The sequence below is a fragment of the Megalobrama amblycephala genome, linkage group LG19 (genome assembly GCF_018812025.1).
Source record: "Megalobrama amblycephala isolate DHTTF-2021 linkage group LG19, ASM1881202v1, whole genome shotgun sequence".
Taxonomy (NCBI): domain Eukaryota; kingdom Metazoa; phylum Chordata; class Actinopteri; order Cypriniformes; family Xenocyprididae; genus Megalobrama; species Megalobrama amblycephala.
The window spans coordinates 10,003,179-10,028,207 of NC_063062.1; the positions used below are offsets into that span (position 1 = coordinate 10,003,179).

The following is a 25,029-nucleotide window of genomic DNA, read 5'->3' on the forward strand; positions in this document are numbered from 1 at the left end:
TAAATGTATACATATATACACACGTATGTATGTATGTATGCATGCATGCATAAAACACGTATAAATAAATATGTATATATATATATATATATATATATATATAAATTCATACATGCACATACATGTTTGTATATATGTATAAATACTATAAATAATAAATATATATATATATAAATGTATTTATACATATATACATTTTATAATTTTAAATAAATACATGTGTATATATGTATAAATAAATGCTTTATATATATAAATAAATAAATATATATATAAATGTATTTATACATATATACACACGTATGTATGTATGCATGCATGTATAACACACACATGTATAAATAAATATGTATATATATATATATATATATATATATATATATATATATATATATATAAAATGTATACATATACACACACACATGTATGTGTGTGTGTATATATATATATATATATATATATATGCATACATGTGTGTGTATATATGTATGTATACATACATTTATATATAATATATATTAATTTATAATTTATTTTTTGGTTATTGTGTGTAAATAAAGCCTATTTGGCTGTTTCAGTTTATTTGCCTAATAAATGACAATTTAAATTTGACAAGTAGTCTAATTAATTTTAAGCACTGTATATATCAGCCAGAATTTTAATATTGGTGCATCCTTGATATTTGTCCATGTACAGTTCTCCCCTTCCAATTCGTATTTCATTCTAGGTCATGTTGTTGTGAAGCGCAACAAAGTAGTAAAGCAAAAAAGTGTGTCTGAATCCATTATCATTTAATCTCAATACTGAGAATACTGCGTCATTGGGCAAATTCATGAAAAATATTTACAGGAAGAGGGAGGAGTATCAACACTCCTTACAATGAAAGCACATCAGCAAAAATACAAACAAACAAAAAAAGTCAGCGCACTGGATTTTTAAGCATTTCTTACCAAAAACATGATCTGTATTCCAAACTATATTAGAATAAATTTATTCATAATATATTTACAGAATACCTTAAATGTACAACATTCACTCTTTGTATTCTATTAACATTTTTAGAATTAATTAGGCACACTTTTTTTTCGAACGATGAGTTAGGGGTTGTATTAAATGCAATCCATACACTGATGCACAATGATTTAATTACATCCAAAAGAAAAGTATTGCATGTTTTCCACGTTTTACGCATACATTTACATTCTAGACTTTTCCACAGCTGCTAAGCTGCCTCTAATCTCGTTTTTTTGAGGACAGTAACTGCCCTGACTTGCAACATAATCTGTTTTTACAAATAGCCATTCTACAGTAGAGCATAAACCAGGGGTCTACAGGCCCCTACAGAGTAGGGTAAGTGCGTGCAAACAGTTGGGGCAATGGGTCGGGATGGGGGTAGGGTGCGTTAGTGCTAGCTACACATATAATACAATTAGAAATGTTGAAACTTTTCTTCTGGACATGTGTGGAATGAAGATGGCTGTTAGAAAGAGAATAAGAGAATGCTGTCTGTTAGCATTCCTGTTCATCTCGACGAGAGGGAGATTGTGATTGGTTACTCAGATGACTGACATTTGAAGCGCTGGTTCTTATAGGGCAAATGAAATGACGCTGTTCCTCACAGTTACAGATTACACTGGACAGGTCCTCACAAATCAGATTCGGGCATGTCCGGAATATCTGTAATATTCGGCATTACGTATCCAGTGCTGCAGCTGCCGTTGAGCGTGATGTCTGCACTTGAAGGAGGGCCGCTCTGCTTACGGTAGTTGGCCGGCATGGGCGACGGGGCTTCGCTCGGTGACTTCGTGTTGAGAAGACTTGTGTCATCTTCATCGTCTTCTCTGGTCCTACAAGCGGTGTCTTTTATAATGCGGCCCTTTTTATAGGAGACGGTGGACAGGCCTCCTGCGTTCTCGTCGATGATGTTCAGACAGCGCAGAACGAAAACCACAGGCACAGGGAGGATGGCGGTGACCACCAGTGAGATGCAGACCGCTAGGCCCCAGGGCGGATAGCTGAGAGACTGTTCTTGAGCCTGAGAACAGACACAGCAATTGGATTATTCCGGCAAAGGAATAATTCCACTTTAATCCTGTGGTGAAACTGTGCGTCGAAGGCCTAAGAATGACCCTGGGCTTAAAGAACCACAGCATTTCTTTTCAGTCAAATTTCTGTGTAATGGCATTAATTTAGATCAAAAGTCACATATAGATTAGTGATCATAATTGCACAAGTCACAGTCACACCATTAAATGTTTTTACCCTAAGCATTTTAAAACTGACAATTACTGTAATAAGATGCACTTTATCACTGTTACAGGTTTGCTATAAGTGCTTCCCTACTATATAGTAGGCGAAAAAAAGTATGTGCCAGAGTAGTATGACCAAATTCACAGTACTCATAAAAGCGTACCCGGATGACCTACTACTTCCAGTGAGATTCTGAAGTGTGCATACTCTGGACACTTTACTATCCCATGAGGCCACAGGAGAGGATTTGTGAATGGTAGCGACGCTGGTAGGTCACATGATAATGACAACATAATGAATGTAGTTCGTCCGGAGTACTTTCATACTACACACACTCATACTATATAGAACTTACTTTTTTAGCAGCCGTAAAGTACTTATTCAAAATAAGTATCTAATTTGATTTCAGGCACAGCTAATATTTTTTTGTTTTGTTTTTTTTCTCATTAAAATGTCTGTAATAATGTCTGTGGTTAACACAAGCTCAAAATATTATCATGTTTTATTCTATGGCATAAAATACATCAATACCCTCTCCCCCAACCCCCCCTTTTAAGTGCCTTTTAAAAAAGGCAGTTGTTAAAGGGATAGTTCACCCAAAAATTAAAATCATGTCATCATTTGCCCACCCTCAAGTTGTTCCAAACTTGAATTTCTTTCTTCTGTTGAACACAAAAGAAGATATTTTAAAGAATTTTGGTAACCATGCAGTTGACTGTAGCCATCAACTTTCATAGTATTTTTACTATTGAAGTCAATGGCCACCATCAAATGTTTGATTACCAACATTTTTTAAAATAACTTATTTTGTGTTCAGCAGAAGAAAGAAACTCATATAGGTTTGGAGCAACATGAGGGTGAGCAAATGATGACAAAATTTTAATTTTTGGGTGAACTATTCCTTTAATAAGTGGCTAAATGGAACTACCGAAATGCATCCGCTTTTACAGCCTCATTGTGTTTATAATCATGCTCTGGCAAACTATTCTAACTCAAACTTTCAGGGAAAATGTTTTTGAAATAAAGACTGAAAGAGTTGTCAGAAGCTGAAATCATGCAACCGTGGTGTAGTTCATTTATAGTTCACGTTTAGCTTTTTACTTCTCTTGGTGATTTTATTTAGTCTTCAAAGTTCATAAATTGCATTCATTTGTGAAGATTATCATGATGAACAAAACATGTAAGAATCATACATTTTTCTTGGTCACAGAGCATATTTTTCTGCAATAATCCAAAAGCTACGGTGGCCCAGTAGTGCACAACACAACGAAATTAAAAAAGCAAACATAAACACAACGGAATAAAGCCACAACACAATGGAAATGCTCCCGACCACTAGAGGGCTCTCAGAGCTCGGTGTTGTTAGTATTCCTTGCCAATGTTTTATAGAGTCGGCAGTGATATGAATACCACGATTAGTTTCAACAGTATATAACCACTGTATATCGACATGAAATATTAATTCAAAATCACTTGAGTGCACAATTTCTTCATATTTTACCTGTGAATATTGACCAGTGCCCAAGGAAGTGCCGGAAGTTGAAGTCGGCCGGGTGCCGCCATCTTGTAGCAGAACTTCACTTGCGTTAGCATCCCCATTGACTCCCATTCATTTTGGCGTCACTTTGACAGTGAATAACTTTACATCTGAGGCGTTTAAAGATCCATTTGTCCATTATTTATTTCTAAAATACCACAATGTATAAAGGGCTCCATTACCTTTAGTTACATTTGGCCCCGTAGAACAGTTTTTGTAAAAATAGTAACGATTGCGTATAACCACTCGACTCTCTGTCGCCAGTAGAGAAATTACTACAGACAGGAGGAGAAGTCGCAGGCAATCGGGGAGATGTCAAGAGAGATGGCGTATGGAGTTACATTTTAAAATACTATACAAAAAATATCAGAATACTTACTCCTGCTTACTCACGCCAAAACTCCCCGCTCAGCTCGCCGTCTCTGCAAGATTAACGATGAGTTTGCACGCACAGCACTAGAAGATTTACATCTGTCAGACAGGTTGCGGACGTCATCAAGCTTAGTTTGAGTCTGCGCGTCAGAAACGGAAGTGCTAAAAATCGCTAAAAATGGGCTTCACTTGTCTCAATTGAGTTCCAATGGGGTCGCTGTGTCCATTTCTTTTACTGTCTATGGATTTGACGCCCTACCGCTGCGAATGATGAAGGGAACGTCTGACAACTCCACCAAGTGGTTAAAACGTATAATTTGTATTCATTAAAATTACTTTTAACATGTATAAACAGACATGTTCAAATTACAAAGCTTGTCAGTCTTACCAACAGGAAGTAACAAGCTTTGGAATTTGAACATGTCTGTTTTTAAAAGTTAAACAAAGTCATTTTAATGGATACAAATTATACGTTTTAACCACTTGGTGGAATTGTCAGACGTTCCCTTCATCCTTGGTAGCGAGTCAAATCATTCACATGTATAAATATGAAGCTATTGTGCACTCAAGTGATTTTGAATTAATATTTCACGTCGATGTACAACGTTTACATACTTAAAACTAATCATGGTATTGATATCTATGTAAGACTGTCGACTTTATAGAACATTGGCAAGGAATACTAATATTAACGAGCTCTGAGAGCCCCCTAGTGGTCGGGAGCATTTCCATCGTGTTGTGGCTTGATTTCGTTGTGTTGTGGCTTTATTTAGTTGTGTTGTGGCTTTATTTCGTTGTGTTGTGGCTTTATTCCGTGGTGTTGTGGCTCAATTTTGTTGTGTTGTGAACTTATGTTTGCTTTTTAATTTCGTTGTGTTGTGCACTACTGGGCCACCTTAATAAGCCAATGGAAAAATCCTATTGGGATTTTTTGTTGAGGGAACCAGGGTGATGCTAACTTCAGGTTTGGCCTGCAAAAATATGCCATCACTGTAGTGCTCAATAAATGTTAAGTATATATTCAGTATGCGAATAGATGGACAAAAGACCAATTTATTACCGAAATTGGTATCTATCTTACATCTTAAATTGAGTGATTTTTAAACGTCAGTCTTAAATATATTAAACATTAATGTTTCATGTTTACAAAAACAAAATAGATAGAGCACCTATAGGTAAAATAATTAACATAACCAAGTCTGTGTGGAATATGTACAATCCTCTCTGAATAAAACCTCTGAATAAAAATGTTCTGAATAAAATTATGGCCATATTGTAACTTCAAAACATTATTGTATCTTAAACATTAAAGTTTACCCACCAGTTGCTGGTTCCATGCGCTGTAACTAGGTGGCGACAGTCCCAGCTGAATGATACTTGCGGCCAGAAGACCCAGCAGCAGCACTGGTGTGACAAACTTCCACATATAGTAATAGAAGCGGTATGGAGTGAAACCAAGCATGTCTTTCAGATCCTCAAAGAACCTGAATGAACCCATAGAAGACAGAGAGGCATCAGTTCCACAATCACTACAAATTAGCTTAGAGCTGCTGCTAGCTAACTTGTGTCTTGTGAAAGCAATATATTACGCTTTTGTAATTACTTATTTTTTATGATTACTTAATTATAATTACATGTAATTATAAAGTAGTGGCCAAAAGTGATGTCCGGCTGAGAGAAAATTTACATCTTCACCCTTTATTTAAATTATTAAAAATGTGATTTTTTAAGCACAAGGCGTAGTTGTGCTTGTTGTCAATAGTTTTATTTGTGATAACACAATGAAACATGCAAAATTGTGCAGACATTACCAAGAATTTATGAACACATACAAAACAAGAGAGAACCAATGACATATTAATAACTGATTGTTTATTCAATGTATGCTTTTTCCTGTGAGCTTTTTGTTTTTCTATGCTTTTATTTTTGCATAGCAAAATAAAACCTGTAGCTGTAGTTTGCCCTTTTTAGTTTGCCCACTACAATATGTAATTTAATTATAATTATAACTGCATTTATTTTTCATTGGTTAGTTTGTAACCATTACAAACTTGAATTTCAATAAATATATAGATGACAACAAATACTTTTCATATCAATATGAAGCTCAGTATTTAGTATATAAATGTCTTAAATCAATGAGTTATCTTAAATATTTTAAATGGTTTTATGTAAAAAGAAATAAAATAAAATGAACAAAATAAAGTATGAATAAAGTCTGTACATTATGTTCTCTGAGCAAAACCACAAATACATGTCCATATTTTAAACTCAAACATTTTTTTCAAATATTTTAAGATATCTTTTTCAGATATCTTTTTTTTTTTCTCTGAAAAAAATCAGAAATGTGCCAATGCCACAATCAATTCAAAGTAGATTAGTATTTGCTTCTGATTTATGTGATTGAAAACAATCTATGGGGTTTTGTAATTACGTATTTTTTTACTTTTTAAGATTACATGATTATAATTACATTTTTCTTTGGGTAGTAAAAGCCCGTAACAAACTTGAATTTTAATATAATGTATGCAGTTGATAACAAAAACTCTTCATATCATTACGAAGCTCATGCCACCAGAGGGCGCTGTAAGCTCTCTAATGGAGGCTGAGGAGGTAACGTACTTGTCGGTGCCGTAGACCCAGGCCACAGCAATGTTCTCCAGAAGAACCACGATGAGCAGAGGAAGAGTGGCAGAATAGTCGTCAAACATGGCCACAAAGTAGTTCCCAGATCGCTGGACAAATATTAAACCAATACAGAAGGCAAGTACACAGCAACCAACTGTAAAGAAAGCAGAGCGCAACAATGTGAGAGATTTAGCGTATTAGAAATCAATAAGTTGAACTGCCCACATGAAAAAATACTATAGTAATTTATAGTAAATACTATAGTATTTTTGAACCATACTATAGTTAATTGTAGTATACTGTATATATTATAGTGTTTACAGCACTTTGTTAATGAATGCTACAGCATACTGTAGTATTAACTACAGGGAACTGATAAACTGTAATAAATACTGTAGTATACTTTAGTTTTTACTGTAGTGTGTACTGTAGTATAATATACCATAAGTAGAAAACTTAGTACAGTATTAGGTAAAGTAATTTGTTTATATTACTATAGTTGTTATGTTACCTACAGCAACTATTGAATTACCAAAACAAATTAATTCAAGTACTTTACTATAGTATGGTTAAAAAAAACTAAAGTATTTACTATAAATTACTATAGTAATTTTTCATGTGGGTGGAAATGGGAGGGGTTTTGATCTTATCCACTCAGTAGTTTACGAAACCCCTTAAGAGTTATTATGATCATAAATGTAGTGCGCATAAGTGAAATGATTTAGGTTTAATCTGATTAAATGTAAACAACAGCCATGCAGTATTACTGTTTAAAATGGTTAAGAAATGTTTCTTGAGCACCAAAACAGCATATTAGATTGATTTCTGAATATGAATGATTTCTGTTTAAATATTAAGCTATGCAATCAGACTAATTTACATTTTAAAATATATTAAAATGATTATTTTTCTTTGAGAATGTCTGTTCTTGTCTTGACTTGCACATCACAGTATTTGATTATTGTTATTAGTTACTATAGCATGACTTGAATTATGTAGACCTTGTTTATGAAGCCTTGTTGTGATTACGGGAATAGTTACAATCTAATATGACTTCAGATATTGCAGAGTCATGAGTTTTTGGCTTTGGCTGACCTGTGAGGTATTCCTTTCGTACTTTGAAGGTGTCCACAATGGGGGTGAGGATGCCCTGGATAGTCCCGAACATGCTGCCCAGTCCCAGATTGACCAACATAAGGAAGAACATGACAGACCAAAAAGGCGAGGCTGGGAAATGGGTCATGGCTTCAGTGAAGGCGATGAAGGCCAAGCCTGTGCCCTGCACTGCCTGTGAGAGAAAAGGTAAGGGTAGGATTCTAACATGCATTCAAAAACATGAACATATAAAAGCACATATAAATGCAAAGACATTATGTGATCAGTAACAACATGGATGAGTACTACTAAGAGTAAGTGTAAGATTAGGCTTGACTTGTATCATGACAGCTTGTTTTGCACAGGCAAAAAGAGTAAAGTATACTTAATCATATTTTTTTCCATTTTTAATGTCAAGGTATTAACATTAGATTACTGCTATAGTGATAATGTACATACATCTGTTTAATCTGTACTGTTAAAATGCTGTATTTTGCCTCAGCATGAATGTTTTAGGGTGAGGGTTTACCTTGAAGCAAGCAGGAACTTACAAAAATAGATTTGGGTTAAACAAAACACATCAAAGATGCATGTGTAAAGAAAGAGCCTCATTTCTAGAAGGCTGCAGCCTATGACGGTACTTGAAAGTGTGTTTGTTGTTTAATCTGATTATGGCATCACCTCAACCAACATGTACCGCATTTATTTCCGTTTGTTTCATCATGCAGTGCCTCTTGATCTCCTACACACCTCCTTCCATAACAACACTAAAGTATTTCCTTTGCAGCTTCCTTTATTTTGGTCATAAACTTTTAAGCATTTATGTATCCTCTGTTTATGGGTCAATTACAAATAAGGATTTCTGAGAAAAGAAAAATTCTATTTTAAATAAATTAATTTTTAGAAAACATACACTTTTTTTAAAGAATTTTTTAAGAATATTTTTTAAAAAACATTATTTTTCTACAATGTATTTGAAATATACTTATATTAAATATTTGACAGCTGAAAGGTTTGTTTGAGCTGTGCCCTCTATTGTAGAGTGTGAATTTGCATTTCCTTCAGCCTAAAGGGGCTTTACATTGCTAACAGTTGAGTTTTATTTCTATACAAACAAGTAAGCCCAGCCCAGGTGAGAAAAAGTAACACAAAAGTAACGTAACACATTACTTTCCATAAAAAGTAACTAAGTAGTTACTTTTTTAGTTCTTGTTATTATTACTTTTAAAAGTAATTTTCCCCAACACTGCTCATCATGGACCATATGGGTTATGGGTTTTAAAATGTCACGTCTTGATAGAGAGTGCTCACTTGTGTTGTATTAACTTTCAAAACAAATGACTGGAGAGAGAGCGTAACCACCAGGGTTAAATTCCATGGAAAGTTTGTGTATATCAGTTGTCTCTAAGGTTTCCCCGTGGTGTATCGGTTCGCTTTAAGCTCCTCCTCACCTTGTTCAGCTCCTCTTTGATGTCGCAGTTGTCTAAGCCTAGGCGTGGGTAATCGTTTTCCATCACGCCCCGGATAATGTTGGTAATTTGCTGGTAGTCCTCTGGGCTAACATGACTGAAGTTAATGTGATGTGGGATCAAGCTTGGATTGATCTCTTTGCCAAGGAAATCAATGATCTTCTTTGTGTTCCTAAGATATATTAAAGGAAGAAATTCAACGATAGGTCATTGGGTCTTTATGCAGTTTTATATCATTTACGGACTACGTTTTTTTATTAATATTTTGAACTTGCTACTAAACTGCTTCTCATGGTTAATTTGCTTTGAACTTACATTTCTACACATTTGTCAATCACGACGTTGGCTTTGAAGCCCAGCACAGCAAACACGACTAGAGTGGCCAACACTGAGGTGAAGAAGTTAATGAAGGAGACCAGCACAGCATCGAAGTGGCAGTTGTTGTCTCGCTTGTTGTAGCTGGAGAAGGCAATAACACCACCGAAACCAAGACCCAGGGCAAAAAAGACCTGCGTGGCAGCTTCACGCCACACTTTGGGCTCCAACATGATTTCCAGCTGTAAGAAGATACTGTAGTTTATTATTTGTCACATGCTCAATCGGGCACAGTGGTATGCTTTTAAAGGGTTAGTTCACCCAAAAATGAAAATTCTGTCATTAATTACTCACCCTCATGTCGTTCCACACCCGTAAGACCTTTGTTCAGCTTCGGAACACAAATTAAGATATTTTTGATAAAATCCGATGGCTCAGTGAGGCCTCCATTGACAGCAAGATAATTAACACTTTCAAAAGGTACTAAAGACATATATTTAAAACAGTTCATGTGACTACAGTGGTTCAACCTTAATGTTATGAAGCGACGAGAATACTTTTTGTGTGCCAAAAAAACAAAATGACTTTATTCAACAATATCTAGTAATGGGCGATTTCAAAACACTGCTTCATGAAGCTTCGAAGCTTTACAAATCTTTTGATTCAAATTGGTTCGGAGCGTGTATCAAACTGCCAAAGCCACGTGATTTCAGTAAATTAGGCTTTGTTACTACATAAGTGTTTCAAAACGTTTTGAAATTTCAATGGTTCACGTGACTTTGGCAGTTTGATACTCGCTCCGAACCACTGATTTGAAACAAAAGATTTGTAAAGCTTAGAATCTTCATGAAGCAGTGTTTTGAAATTGCCCATCACTAGATACTGTTGAATAAAGTCGTTATTTTGGGTTTTTTTGGTGCACAAAAAGTATTCTCGTCACTTCATAACATTAAGGTTGAACCACTGTAGTGACATGAACTGTTTTAAATATGTTTTTAGTAGCTTTCTGGGCTTTGAAAGTGTTAATTATCTTGCTGTCAGTGGAGTCCTCACTGACCAGTGACTCACTGAATTTGTATTCCGAAGATGAATGAAGGTCTTACGGGTGTGGAACGATGATGGTGAGTAATTAATGATAATTTTCATTTTTGGGTGAACAAACCCTTTAACATGTCTTATATCTGAAAACATCTGAAAATATATTAATTTGCCTATGGTTAAAGTCAGAAGTCAATAATCTCAAAATGGATAAATATTTTTTTTAATCATCCTTCGATTGCTTCTTTAAACATTGGGTTGCACCACATATTTTAACATATGAACATATTAAAGAAATACCTTGTCTTATACACTCAGTAACTCTCTAACTCTTTCATCATTTACTCACACTTAAAACTTGGAACTCACACGTTGTAAAACTGTATGACTTATCAGGGTTTTCATCTAACTAAAACTAAAACTGAATAGATAATAGATATTTGGACTGGAGGTCTGGAGCAAAATACAATGCTGGTATAATCAATGTTTATAAGTGAGTAAAATTCTGGAAAGTAAATTATGACAAAATTCTCATTTTTAGAGTGAACTATCCCTTTAAATATAAATAGAAACATACTTAATCAGCTTTTTTAGCTACTGAATTGCACCCTTGATAACATAGATGTAAAATCAGCTCTAAAAAGCTTCTTAGGATTTTTTTTAATAAGAAAAATCAAAAACATTTCATTACCAAATATCTTCCCCCCCCATTTCAGCAGTGCAGTGATTGTAATCGCTCTGTACTAATTACCATTTGTGTGTTAAGCAGAAGCAGCATTCTAAAGCAGAGGCAATTAATTGTGTGTTATACAAACCACCCTCTAATAAGACTCTGAAGTGACATATAACTCAACAAGGGACACATTGACAGCCCCTTGCACTGAGGAGAAATGCGACCACATCTTGTGTCTGTGTTGTGTTGTATTATGTAAAGTAGCTGGCACAATGAGACGGTCTGCTGCATTTCAGTCTGTGCTGATGGAGGAGTTAATTCACTTCTGCCGAGTCACATCACAAATGCATGCTGGGAAATCTGGCTAGGGTATTGTTTCCATAGATACATCTACTGGACTTCACCGAACTGAGACGAGTGATACACGTGGGAATTAGTAATGGATGATTACCGTAATTCTCAATAAATTGGATTAATTGCTGCTGTGTGAACCAGAGCATGTAGAGTAAATTGGTCAAACCATTGTGATAATGTGTCATCTGCTCACATATACACAGCGTCTTACCTTCGGGGTGAACATGTGGATGATGCCGTCTACAGAACCCTTGAGCAGGAAAGCACGAGCCAGGAAACAAATCAGCACCACATAGGGGAACAGAGAGCTGAAGTACATCACCTGCAGTCAGACATAGCCAAACAGATTATCAAATAATGTCAGTGTAAAATTGCATCTCTTTTCCCATGCTAGCGTTTCTTAAAGGGTTAGTTCACCCAAAATGAAAATTCTGTCATTAATTACTCAGCCTCATGTCGTTCCAAACCTGTAGGTCTTTCATCCATCTTCGGAACACAAATTATGACATTTTTGATGAAATCTGAGAGCTTTCTGTCCCTCCATAGACTGACACTTTGACGCTTCAAAAAGTTCATAAAGAGACTGTAAAACTAATCCATATGAGTTGAGTGGTTTAGTCCACATTTTCTGAGTCTTTCCAATTGTGAAGGCAGTCTGTGGAGGGACAGAATGCTGTCAGATTTCACCAAAAAGATCTTCATTTGTGTTCCAAAGATGAACCAAAGTCTTACGGGTTTGGAACGACACAAGGGTGTGCAAATGATGACAGAATTTTCGTTTTTGTGTGAACTAACCCTTTAAGCTGCAAAATCATTTTCTGCACAGAATATGCCCTCACTTGCTGACTTTGCTGACAAACTATGAGTCGACTGTAAGGCTTTTTTCATATTGCTCTCAATTCTGGTTTATTTTCCAAACCTTTCACATTTTCAAACATAGACAGTCCATCATTTTACAAAAGAAATCAGATATGTTTGTTCAAACATTACAGTGAAAAATGCATTTTATTACAATACACAGCTAATTTTGAATGAACATTAATGAAGAAAGATGTTTTAAGCCAGATGGTGTAGTTAAGGCATCTACAACATGTGACTATAAATGACTGAATGAGACACAGCTGCAGACACTTTGTGTGTGATGCTATATGCACGCCACATCCAAAATGATTTAAAAAACTACTTAAAATTCGACTAAATCATATTTCCAAAAATCTGACATATGGATTTGACAATACAAGGATAGTTATCTACAGAACTAAGATGATAATGCTGATTGCCGATAGTCGAGGAATGTTGTAACTAAAGGCTTATTCCTCTAAACGTACATCAAAAGAGATGGAACTGTTAAAGGTGGTACAGAGGATGTTTTGTTTTATACATTTTTGCAATATTACTTGAAACTGTCTTTACTAACTGATAAAAGACTATTTATTAGGTGCACTGAAAGGAATATTATTAATATACTATCTGTGCAGAGGTAGGGCCTAAAAACATCAGCCAATCGTTTACGCGATCATCGCGTAAACGATTGGCCCTCTGGCTTGTCAATCACTGCCATTGTGAGAGGCGTGCGCGGATTGGCCCTCTAGCTTGTCAGTCACTGCCATGACATTCCTTGTGAGAGACGCGCGGCTGCGCGCTCTAGTAACTTTCCACACTCCGCATGCAATGTTTTGTTTCAGGAGTAACAACTGCAGATTATGAGTTACCTGCGGTGAGTCCGACATAATGAATCAACTAAGTGTGTGCGCGGCTTAACAATTGTAAGGCCGATTATGAATGTAAATTCGCTCAAACGCGTCCAGTCAGAGCCAGTTGCTTTCAGTCTGGATTAAGTCGGTGTTAAATCCATGTGAAAGAATATAAATCTGCTTCAGGAGCAGGAAACAATCGCTGTATGTTTGTTTGTTGCAGATAGTGAGATCATGTGTGACTCAGTGCTGTTATTGATAATGAAAAATAAAATGATTACAAATAGTTTGCGAAAATTGAAACAAAGCTTAAATAATATAAAATTTAAATAGTTGATAAAAAATTTAAATGTATAAAACTTAAATGAAAATTAAAAACGTTGCCTTGGCAACTAACTGATACAAACACAATTAAGTTGAAGTATTACAATTACTAAAAGTAAATGAAATAAAAAATAAAGCTATATAGAAATATGTTAAAAACTAATAAAAATGATACTAGAACAAAAACAAACTATAATTGAAATCTTAAAATATAAAAATAAAAGCTCATTCAAAATACTTTTAAATACTATAAAAGTATATTGATTATATACACCGATAAGGCATAACATCATTGACAAGTGAAGTGAATAACACTGATTATCTCTTCATCATGGCACCTGTTAGTGGGTTGGATATATTAGGCAGCAAGTGAACATTTTGTCCTCAAAGTTGATGTGTTAGAAGCAGGAAAAATGGGCAAGCGTAAGGATTTGAGCGAGTTTATCAAGGAGCCAAATTGTGATGGCTAGACGACTGGGTCAGAGCATCTCCAAAACTGCAGTTCTTGTGGGGTGTTCCCGGTCTGCAGTGGTTAGGATGTATCAAAAGTGGTCCGAGGAAGGAACAGTGGTGAACCTGTGACAGGGTCATGGGTGGCTGAGGCTCACTGATGCACGTGGGGAGCGAAGGCTGGCCCATGTGGTCAGATCCAACAGATGAGCTACTGTAGCTCAAATTGCTCAAAAAGTTAATGCTGGTTCTGATAGAAAGGTGTCAGAATACACAGTGCATCGCAGTTTGGGGCTAGCCGCAGACCAGTCAGGGTGCCCATGTTGACCCCTGTCCACCGCCGAAAGCGCCAACAGTGGGCACGTGAGCATCAGAACTGGACCACACAGCAATGGAAGAAGGTGGCCTGGTCTGATGGATAACATTTTCTTTTACATCACGTGGGTGGCCGGGTGCGTGTGGGAACACATGACACCAGGTTGCACTATGGGAAGAAGGCAAGCCGGTGGAGGCAGTGTGATGCTTTGGGCAATGTTCTGCTGGGAAACCTTGGGTCCTGCCATCCATGTGCATGTTACTTTGACACATACCACCTACCTAAGCATTGGTGCAGACCATATACACCCTTTCATGGAAACGGTATTCCCTGGTGGCTGTGGCCTCTTTCAGCAGGATAAAGCACCCTGCCACAAAGCAAAAATGGTTCAGGAATGGTTTGAGGAGCACAACGACGAGTTTGAGGTGTTGACTTGGCCTCCAAATTCCCCAGATCTCAATCCAGTCGAGCATCCGTGGGATGTGCTGAACAAACAAGTCCGATCTATGGAGGCCCCACCTCGCAACTTACAGGTCTTAAAGGATCTGCTGCTAACACCTTGGTGCCAGATACCACAGCACACCTTCAGGGGTCTAGTGGAGTCCGTGCCTCGACGGGTCAGGGCTGTTTTGGCAGCAAAAGGGGTCCAAAACAATATTAGGAAGGTGGCCATAATGTTATGCCTAATTGGTGTATTTACAATAATACTGGTGTGACTCAGAACCTTGCGGCAATGAGAACAGTTGCTTCTCTTTATGAGTTCAGTACAGTCATGAAGTCACACCTCAAACATAATTTCATAATGTTCTACTTTACAAGAATGATAATTTGGGGACTTAATGATTAATTCTTAACTTAATCCTTAAATAATATATATATTTAATTTTATGGACATGTTTTAAATTGGTTCATATTATTAATTTTTACTGTGTATTTTATTTTTTATGATCATGAAAACCTCCCTGAGAATGTGTGGACCATGTGTCCGATCACTCAATAGACGCTATTTTATATTTACGTTTATCTTGTAATCTTGCTTTTACTTTATAACCACAAAGCTCAAAAGGCTACTGACTCATCTCTGATTCATCAAGGGCGGACCGGACTTTAAACTTTAACTATCCCACAACTTCTCTGTGGTTCCCCAAAAATGAAGCATCAAGAAGGTTATACAAAGATCCATTAAATAAATCTACCCTTCTTCCTGCAGACACAGCTCTAATTCTACAGTACAGTATCCTCAAACACCAATAATTGTAGTTGAGTAAGGTTACTGGTTACAGTGCCACAGAACTGTGAATGGGGATGGTGCACATAAAACCATGGCAACCAGCATTGCCATGCTTTTGTGCACACAAAATGACAAAAAAGGAAGAAAAAAAGAATGGCAGTGTGGGATTTTTTTTGTGTGTGTGTGTGTGTGTGTGAAATACGCTTTTGTGGGAATCTTGAATGAGAGATTGGTATTCTTTTGTGAGGTAAATCCCAGATTAGGCTTCAAAGACTGTCTTTATCCCCTTCAGAGTATAGCATATATATTCCATACTATAATATCCTTACTGACTGAGGGGCCACACTTACAGTAGAAGAGATTGCTGTCCTTTAACTGGCAATATATTGAAGCCATTTCACTCTGACATACAGTGGGTACGGAAAGTATTCAGACCCCTTAAATTTTTCACTCTTTGTTATATTGCAGCCATTTGCTAAAATCATTTAAGTTCATTTATTTCCTCATTAATGTACACGCAGCACCCCATATTGACAGAAAAACAGAATTGTTGACATTTTTGCAGATTTAGTAAAAAAGAAAAACTGAAATATCACATGGTTCTAAGTATTCAGACCCTTTGCTGTGACACTCATATATTTAACTCAGGTGCTGTCCATTTCTTCTGATCATCCTTGAGATGGTTCTACACTTTCATTTGAGTCCAGCTGTGTTTGATTATACTGATTGGACTTGATTAGGAAAGCCACACACCTGTCTATATAAGACCTTACAGCTCACAGTGCATGTCAGAGCAAATGAGAAACATGAGGTCAAAGGAACTGCCTGAAGAGCTCAGAGAAAGCTCTTCAAAGGGGTGCTTCTACTAAATACTGAGCAAAGGGTCTGAATACTTAGGACCATGTGATATTTCAGTTTTTCTTTTTAATAAATCTGCAAAAATGTCAACAATTGTGTGTTTTTCTGTCAATATGGGGTGCTGTGTGTACATTAATGAGGAAAAAAAATGAACTTAAATGATTTTAGCAAATGGTTGCAATATAACAAAGAGGGAAAAATTTAAGGGGGTCTGAATACTTTCCGTACCCACTGTATGTCACAATAGGGAAGACAAGACTATCGCAACTTCCATTTCATACCAACATTAACTGCTGATCAGACACCTCTATAGATGATTTATCATGATCAAACATCTATTTAGAGCACTCTTTTATCAAATTTTTGTGGGTACTGAAACGTTGTTGTATATGTAATTAAATGTAAGTATAATTATATGTATTCTTTTTACATATACACTATAATAATGGATGCCTTTAAAAAATGAAAAACCCTCAATCTGTTGTTTTAACTTCTTTAGGAGGGGTTTAATACCCACATGACTTGAAAATCAGCTGTCTAAAGGGAACCAGGTCAGAAGTACACTGATGTCAGAGTACCACATGTGGTCTTATCCGTTTTGACGCTGCATCGCATTTCACAAAGTTATGCAGACATGAATCACATGAGAGGCCGATGGTTCTCATTGATATAGGAAGGGTCAGTGTTTCTCTCTGTGCTACTTTTAAGACATCCCTTGAGGTCTTTATTGTGTGACTAAAGGCAGACTTTCCTAGAACAAAATACAAAACACTTTTCTTACCTTTCCAGAAGACTGGATACCCTTGATCATAGCAAGACACACCATGGTCCACGCAACAAACAGGCACAAAGTCATTTTCCAGTTAAGTCCTCCACTCTCAGAGATGGAATCAGAGATATCCAGGGCCACACGATACCAGTAGAATGTAGTAGCTGAACTTTTCTCACACTCTGGTTCAACATCTACACAATAACATGAAACTTATAATCTTGTAAAGCATTATAAGATGCATAAAATGTATTGTTTCTGTCTACATACAGTATGTCATATACTAAATGTATTTTAAAAATAAAAAGCATCATTTCATGGTCTTCTTACATGTATTCGTTTTGTTTTTGACCAGGGGACACTCGTGCCAAGGAAGAGGGTGCTGGAAGGACTGTGAGAAGTAGAAGAGACTCCAGCCGATGATGACATTGTAGTAAAGCGCCACAAAAAAGCACACCTGCAATAAGAGAGAATGCAGTTAACTGTATGGGCTACACACTTTACTCAGTCTACCCAGGTCTTTAAATGGTTTAATTAGTCACCTCTCCCTTGAGCAAAGACAGTGTCTGTCTTTGGTTATTTTTATATAGTGCACTTAAAATAACCTATGTCTACATGAAAGCACTGCTATTCACCAAACAGCTGGCGAAGCCGATGCCACCCAGGTGTGGACTGATGTAGTTCCACACCCCGATACTGCCCCGTCGGATGCGCTGGCCCACTGCTAGCTCCAGGAAGAAGAGAGGAATCCCAATTGCTATCAGCAGAATGAGGATAGGGAACCAGATACGCTCCTACAAAGAGGAGAAATTATGGTTATTTATTTAGGAACCAAACTTCCACAATGGTATACACAGGACTTACAGTATGTCAGTATTCATGTCACAAGTGATGGTATATAAATGCAATTAAAGCAATTACCCATTGTAATCAACCATTCTTCAAGGTCAATGTTTGATAATTCTTGAACTGTGATTATTTGTGTCATATATCTCACAACATTTTATTTTTAAATCAGTTACTGTATATTTTACACTGTATTGATTGTTTTCCCCCTGATAGGGGAATGTTTTCCCCCTTGGTTTTATGCTTATTTATTTGTCCAATTATTAGTTTGTTTGTTTGTTTTTATTTATTTATTAACTTATTCTTATTAATTGATTAATTACATTTATTAATATATTTTCTTGGTTCTTGGTTTATTTATAATGCTAATTCTGTATTTTTTTTAGTCCAATCCACTCTTATTTTGGCATTATTTATATCTTATTTTTAATGAACTTTTATTTTAATATTTTCAGGTTTCATTTTAATTTAAGTTTTACTAATTTAGTTATGTGCTTTTGTTTTATTATTATTTAGCTTCAAGTTATCTTTATTTTATTTTTAGTAATTCAACATTTATTACAGTTAGTAAGTTAGTTTGTTTTATTTCAGCTTTAACAAAAACTATTTTTAAATTTTAATAGTTTTAGTTAACAATAACAACATCTTGTAATTTTTGTAAAATATGAAAGAATTGGTTAACTCACTGTAATTTTTTGCAAATATTTTCTCTCTTGAATTAAACTATCATTACACAGAGCCAAATAAGGGCGAGACTGTCATTTTAAAACTGTTTAAGCATTGCCCATGGCACAGGATAGAACATTCTTTCCCAATGCCTTATGGGGAACAACTTTAATACAATGGCATTGCTTTGATAGTACTGTAGGTCTGTTGCTCTTTCAACATGTTGCAGTCATGTGCTTTAACACACAGAAACCTACTGAGATTCACAGACAAGTAGGATTTTTTTAGACACTACCATCTGGTATATTTAGAGAAATGAATCTAATAATTGGAAACATAAACTACAGTGTCATTTACAAAAATGAAATGAGAGAGTAGGTACTGTATTTCTCAAGCTATTCTGTAAACTGCGCTACATTTTATTTCATAACAGCTTGGTTTGTACTATCTATGTCTTCAACCTGTGTATTTTGTTGGGTGGCAACTATACAGTACAGGCTTTGGGATATTGTGAAATGCCATTAACAATTTCAAGCCATTTTGTATTGATTCCCTTTGTCATATATGCTTAATCCAATTTCTGGAGCACCTAACCCAGGCTCTACCAAAATGAAAAAGCTGAGCTCCGCCACTGATTTCAATGTTTTAACATTAAATTTATTTAGCAACCTTATTGTAGCCAGCAATAGGGGTCTTTAGATCTTGTGTTGTGCCCAAGCAACTTTAAAATAGTAGAATTTCACCAAAATGATGCATTTTTGCTTTTTTTTTAAGGTTTGAAATGTAGGTCAGATTGGTGCGCTGTGAGACACTTGTTTAAAAATGTATGACTCTACAGGTTGTGCGTAAAATGACATCTGGCAGACTGGGGCAGCAAAACGTCATAGGTGTGTTTCTATGAGGACAAAATATGCTGTCATTGATGGCACATACTATAGATGGTGTGGTGTTGTGCTTGCTCTGTGCTTGCTCTTGCTCAAAGACAGAGACGGCCCACACACAGTGGCCTATTTAATCTAATTACAGATCTGCACAGCAGGTCACAACACTCACTTATTATAACCTGGAAAGGAAGACACGGCAGGGTTGTGGTCATACTACAGTTTATGAAACCCAAATGGAAGAACCGAAGCATTCCTTATAAAAATGATAACTTTTGGATAGGTTGCTTTCACTTCTGTTTTTCTTTCTAATACAGAAATCATTCACTTACTCTGAAAGTGTCTTCTGCAAATGTTATAAGGAGAACAAGGAGAGAGACATGGGTAATCTTATCTACTGTATGTCATTGCTCTCAGGGAGACCAAGGTAAGAAGCTGTAATCTGCTTTCTCTTGACATTAAACAGCTTTGTATAATCACAGATGGGTAATATAACCTGTGATTATCCTGCAACATGCAAAACGTTTCATTTCAATGCCATGCCCGACTAATGTAGGAACATAGATTTCTCATTGAAACAACTATTTCTAATTTTTTTTTTTTTTTTGATTGATTGATATACACTATATGAACAAAAGTATAGGGACCTGACCATTACACCAACAGGGACTGCATTGGCATCACATTCTAAAAACATAGATATCAATACTGAGGTAGTCCCCCCTTTGCAGCTATAACAGTTTCCACTTTTCTGGGAAGGCTTTCCACAAGATTTTGGAGTGTTTCTGTGGGAATTTTTGTCTGTTCATCCAGTAGAGCATTTGTGAGGTCAGGCACTGATGTTGGATGAGAAGGCCTGGCTCACAATCTCTGTTCCATTTAATCCCAAAGGTGTTCAGTGGGGTTGAGGTCAGGGCTCTGCGTGAGCCATTCAAGTTCTTCAACACGAAACTCATTCGTTCCCACAAGGTTGGAAGCATGGCATTGTCCAAAATGTATGCTGAAGCATTAAGATTTCCCTTCAATGAAAGTAAGGGGCCTAGCCCAGCCCCTGAAAAACAGCCCCATACCATTATCCCTCCTCCACCAACTTTTACAGTTGGCACAATGCAGTCTAGCTGGTAATGTTCTCCTGGGATCTTCAAAAACCCAAACTCGCCCATCAAACTGCCAAACAGGGAAACGTGTTTTATCACTTCACTGAACATGTTTCCACTGATCCACAGTCCATGCTTAACCCCACTCCATCCGAAGCTTAGCATTGTACTTTGTGACACAAGGCTTGCATGCAGCTGCATGGCCATGGAAACCCATTCCATGAAGCTCCCGCCACACAGTTTTTGTGCTGATGTTAATGCCAGTGCAAGTTTGGAACTCTTCAGCTATGGAATCAGCAGAGGTTGGTGTCTTTTACACACTCTGTGACGTTGTCGTCTTCCGTCGTCTTTACTTTAAATAGTATTCACTGAGCTCTTCAGAATGACCCATTTTTCATAGATGTTTGTAAATGCAGACTGCATGGCTAGGAGCTTGATCGTATACATCTCTGGCAATGGGTCTGATTGAAACAGATGAATTCAGTAATTAAGAGGTGTGTCCCAATACTTTTGTCCATATAGTGTATTTGTTGATTGTAATTGTGGTAGGCTACTACTCTTATTTCAAGTGACTTTCTATGGTCTCTACAGAAGTTACAGCACATTAGCTAGAGCAGGGGTTTTTAAAACCAGCACTGCAAATGTTGTATGTGTCTTTCATCTAACATGCCTGATTCAACTCATCATCAGCTCATTAGTACAGACTGCAAGACCTGAATTGTGTGTGTCAGGGAGACTTACAAAATGTGCAGTGCTGGGGGGCCTCCAGGACAGGTTTGAAAACCCCGGGTGCATCACTTTATTATGGTGGATCTTTGTTTGTATTGACTAAACTTTAGTTGTAACTATTTTACAAGAAAGACCTTTGGCACTGAGGTCTGGTTTCCTGCAGACACATGCAGGAGAATTGAAGCTCCAAAATACCATTCTCTTCTTTCGATTGTGTGTATTTTACAAGAAAAATACACTGGCACTGAGACCTGTTTCCTGCAGACATGTGTCTACAGGAAATGTATATTGAGAACTTGCAAATGAGGTGTCAGGCATATGTCTGACTTTAGGTTGTCAAGTTTTTGAAATGAGGTTCCTTTGTGTTTAAGCATAAAAACAATGGTTTATTTATCCAATTTATAGAGGAATCAAAGGGGTTCTCGCAATTAAAATAAAATCTGCAAATTTATGTTTTTGTCAGAAGTTTGTGTTACTGAACTGAAACAGCTCACAGTTTCAGTTTCAATTCTTCGGTCCACAGACTCTCGAAGATGCTTCATTCAGTCGTGCGTGTGTGTGCGTGTGTGTGTGTGTGTGTGTGTGTGTGTGTGCGCATTACCAAATGTATCTTTCAAAAGAATGTGAATAGGGACTGCAATTCAGTATGATGGTCTACTGATGGAATATTATGGAAAATGCTGATCATATATCCATATACAGTAGTCAACATTTGAAGTGGATCAAAAAAGTTAATCAAAGTTGCCCTAAGATATAAATTGTCCTAAGAAGAAGGTTTTAGGACAATTTAATGAAAGGTTTTGAGCCACTTCAAATGTTGACTACTAGATATTAAACTGATAATGGCCATTTTTAGACATTAATTTGGAATTACACTCTTCTTATAAAGAATATGTTTTGCTTTAATGCTTAACCTACCACCGCCGTTTTTCTGGCACAAATAGGGGAACCTCCAGACGTTGCCCAGGCCCACTGAGAAGCCCACTTGGGCGAGGATGTACTGGAGCTTGCTGCCCCAGGCGGGTCTCTCCTCCTCTTCCTCCTCCTCCTCCTCCTCTGAGCCCCCCTCAACATCCTTCTCCTTATTCTGAGTAACATCTCCTACCATTAGAGAGCTCTTCTTGAAAGAGTCCTCACATGTATCTTCATTGGAGAGCAAATCTTTGACAGATTCCGTAACATCGTCATCGTCAATCTCTCTCTTGATGGTTTTGCTGTTTTTGGGCATTTGAAAATGTCTTTTTTGGGCGATGGGGAAGGAGAGATTCTAGGAAATCCTTTTCGGCAGGGTAGGTTTAGTTCAAAAGGGCAGGCGTAGGTCAGAGAGGAGGATTTAGTCAACAGACAAAAAAAGTGTGGGTTGATGAAAAGTTTATCTTCTCATTTTCACGGTACAGGCTTCCTATTAGAACAAGGAACAGAAACTAGACAGCTTAGTTCCCCTAAAATGATGCAATATGACATTATTTTGCATGCCTTTTTTTTTTTTTTTTTTAAACATGACTTATATATATGAATTATTTTAGAAACTATTGTTTGACTGAGTTAACATCAGGCACAAATTATTATTATTAATAATATTATTATAGTATAATTTATCTAATTGTGATTTTTTTGCTAGACTCCTTCACTATCTCTTCACCCTCTAAAGACAAATCAGACAACCAGATTTAAGCAAACCAAAGCTAAGGTGATTTACAGGCAGAGAACGACTGCTTCACCGACTGCATATACGAGACAGGTGTAATTCGAAGAATATCTCATGTAGTTAGGATAATTAATGCATTATGTTTAGGAAAAAACCCATAGAGAGTACTTTTAATTTCGCCTTCATTAACAGCAAACTTGCTATTGCAAAACGCAAATAAGGTTCAATACAGTGTTTTCAATATAGCAGGAGGCTGTGAGTAACAGCTTCCATTTGACATCAAATGTCATTCAAACCAACTGAATCGTTCGGAACACGATCATATTTCGCATCTAAATAATTTAAGCCCCTCTTCAGAGCACGAGGTCGGTTCATTTGCATACGAACCCAAACAGACAAGAGCGCGCGTTCTGTAGTCACGTGGCCGCAGCGCCCCAGAATAAAGGTTTGAAGACTGGATTCGCAATAGATGGACAGTAAAATAGAAAATAATAGTAATTTTACGTTACTAAATCAATCTTTTGTGCCTCAAAAGCTCTGGTTTTGTACATTGTATACTAAACCACGAGTGTCCAAATGTGAATGATGCTGCGCGCGGCCGCTCTCGGTCGCAGCTCATGTGATTAATAGATTTCTTTCAAGGCTGCACCTTTTTTTTTTTCTTTTCTATAATCAGCCTCCAGCAGAACGCATTTTGGCCTCTTCGTCTTTGAAGTTAATGTAAAATCTATTTTAAAATTACACTAGCTAAATTCTTTTAAAATGAGCTCATTCAAAAAAGCATCGTTAAAATAAGGTCATGAAATCCACATGCGCATAGGGTGTCAATAATATATGCTAAAGTAAATAATTTGTTATTAGCAAAGCCCATTGTGTATATATGTGTGGATCTAATTTCAATTCCGCGTATTTTAGGAAAAAAATATTACTTGCAATTGTAATTACGTTCAGGCGAATAACAATTATTATTTACGAATGAAATGCAATATATATTTGTAAAGAGCTTAATTATTACCCCCCCGCCCAAATTTACTATGTCACCCATGTGCGAGGTTTCATCATACACACTGGATGTGATTGCGCAGCCGTTCTCTCATCATTCTGTATGTTAAATAAGCACAATCGAATAGAAAAAAACATTCTTACCTTATAACGAATCAAAATGAAATGAGCAAAGGTTTTGAAATTAGCTGTTTCGACCTAAATTCGGGTTATATTCGATGGTTTGGACATCTCATATACAATCTGATGTAAATGTGATGCAGGAGGTGCAGATGCTCTTTCTACTGTATCAGTGCCGTCCGTCCCACACGAGATGGGGGAGAGAAACTGATTTGTGTTCCCTGAAGAACTGAAATAGGCGTGTCTTATGTAGGCTATTAATATAATTTCTTTAAACAGATCAAATAATATGACAACAGAATTTTGCTTTAAAATGTGTTTTTTACGTTTGAAAAATATTTTTAAATCGAACCCCCCCATTAAATAAAACAGAGTGGTACAACCCACTATAGCGCCCACAAGCTGATTTTTAGGGGTGTACCGGTATGGAACCTCGTGCTTGGAAATCTTGCATCAGATTTACAATAAAATGGCTGAAATCACAGATTAACACGGACTTGATTAAAGGTCCACTAACGACGTGCTGGAAACGCTGCTGTTGTCTGGATTATTATTGTAATTTTTGCTTTGTCTTAGAACGGAATGTACGGATCTGTAAATGATAAAAACGTGAAATTTGGACTGAAGATCTAAAATGCGCGCTCCTAATCAGGGATAAATGAAGAAA

General features: G+C 36.6%; 1 protein-coding gene and 1 long non-coding RNA gene across 2 annotated transcripts; one reads left to right on the forward strand and one right to left on the reverse strand.

Moving 5' to 3' along the window:
* Positions 1-774: 774 nt before the first annotated feature.
* slc6a15 (solute carrier family 6 member 15) lies at positions 775-24,560 on the reverse strand. The gene is given in 13 exon segments (XM_048169070.1): positions 775-2,035; positions 5,481-5,643; positions 6,782-6,941; positions 7,883-8,075; positions 9,334-9,523; positions 9,667-9,908; positions 11,943-12,053; positions 17,386-17,567; positions 17,704-17,830; positions 18,009-18,146; positions 18,148-18,167; positions 22,511-22,994; positions 24,387-24,560. Coding segments are annotated over 12 exon segments (2,226 nt in total). The 5' UTR covers positions 22,821-22,994; positions 24,387-24,560; the 3' UTR covers positions 775-1,645.
* LOC125254450 lies at positions 7,956-18,424 on the forward strand. The gene is made up of 5 exons (XR_007181666.1): positions 7,956-8,089; positions 17,104-17,282; positions 17,394-17,466; positions 17,729-17,857; positions 18,016-18,424. It is a non-coding gene; the product is annotated as an uncharacterized LOC125254450 (long non-coding RNA).
* Positions 24,561-25,029: the final 469 nt, after the last annotated feature.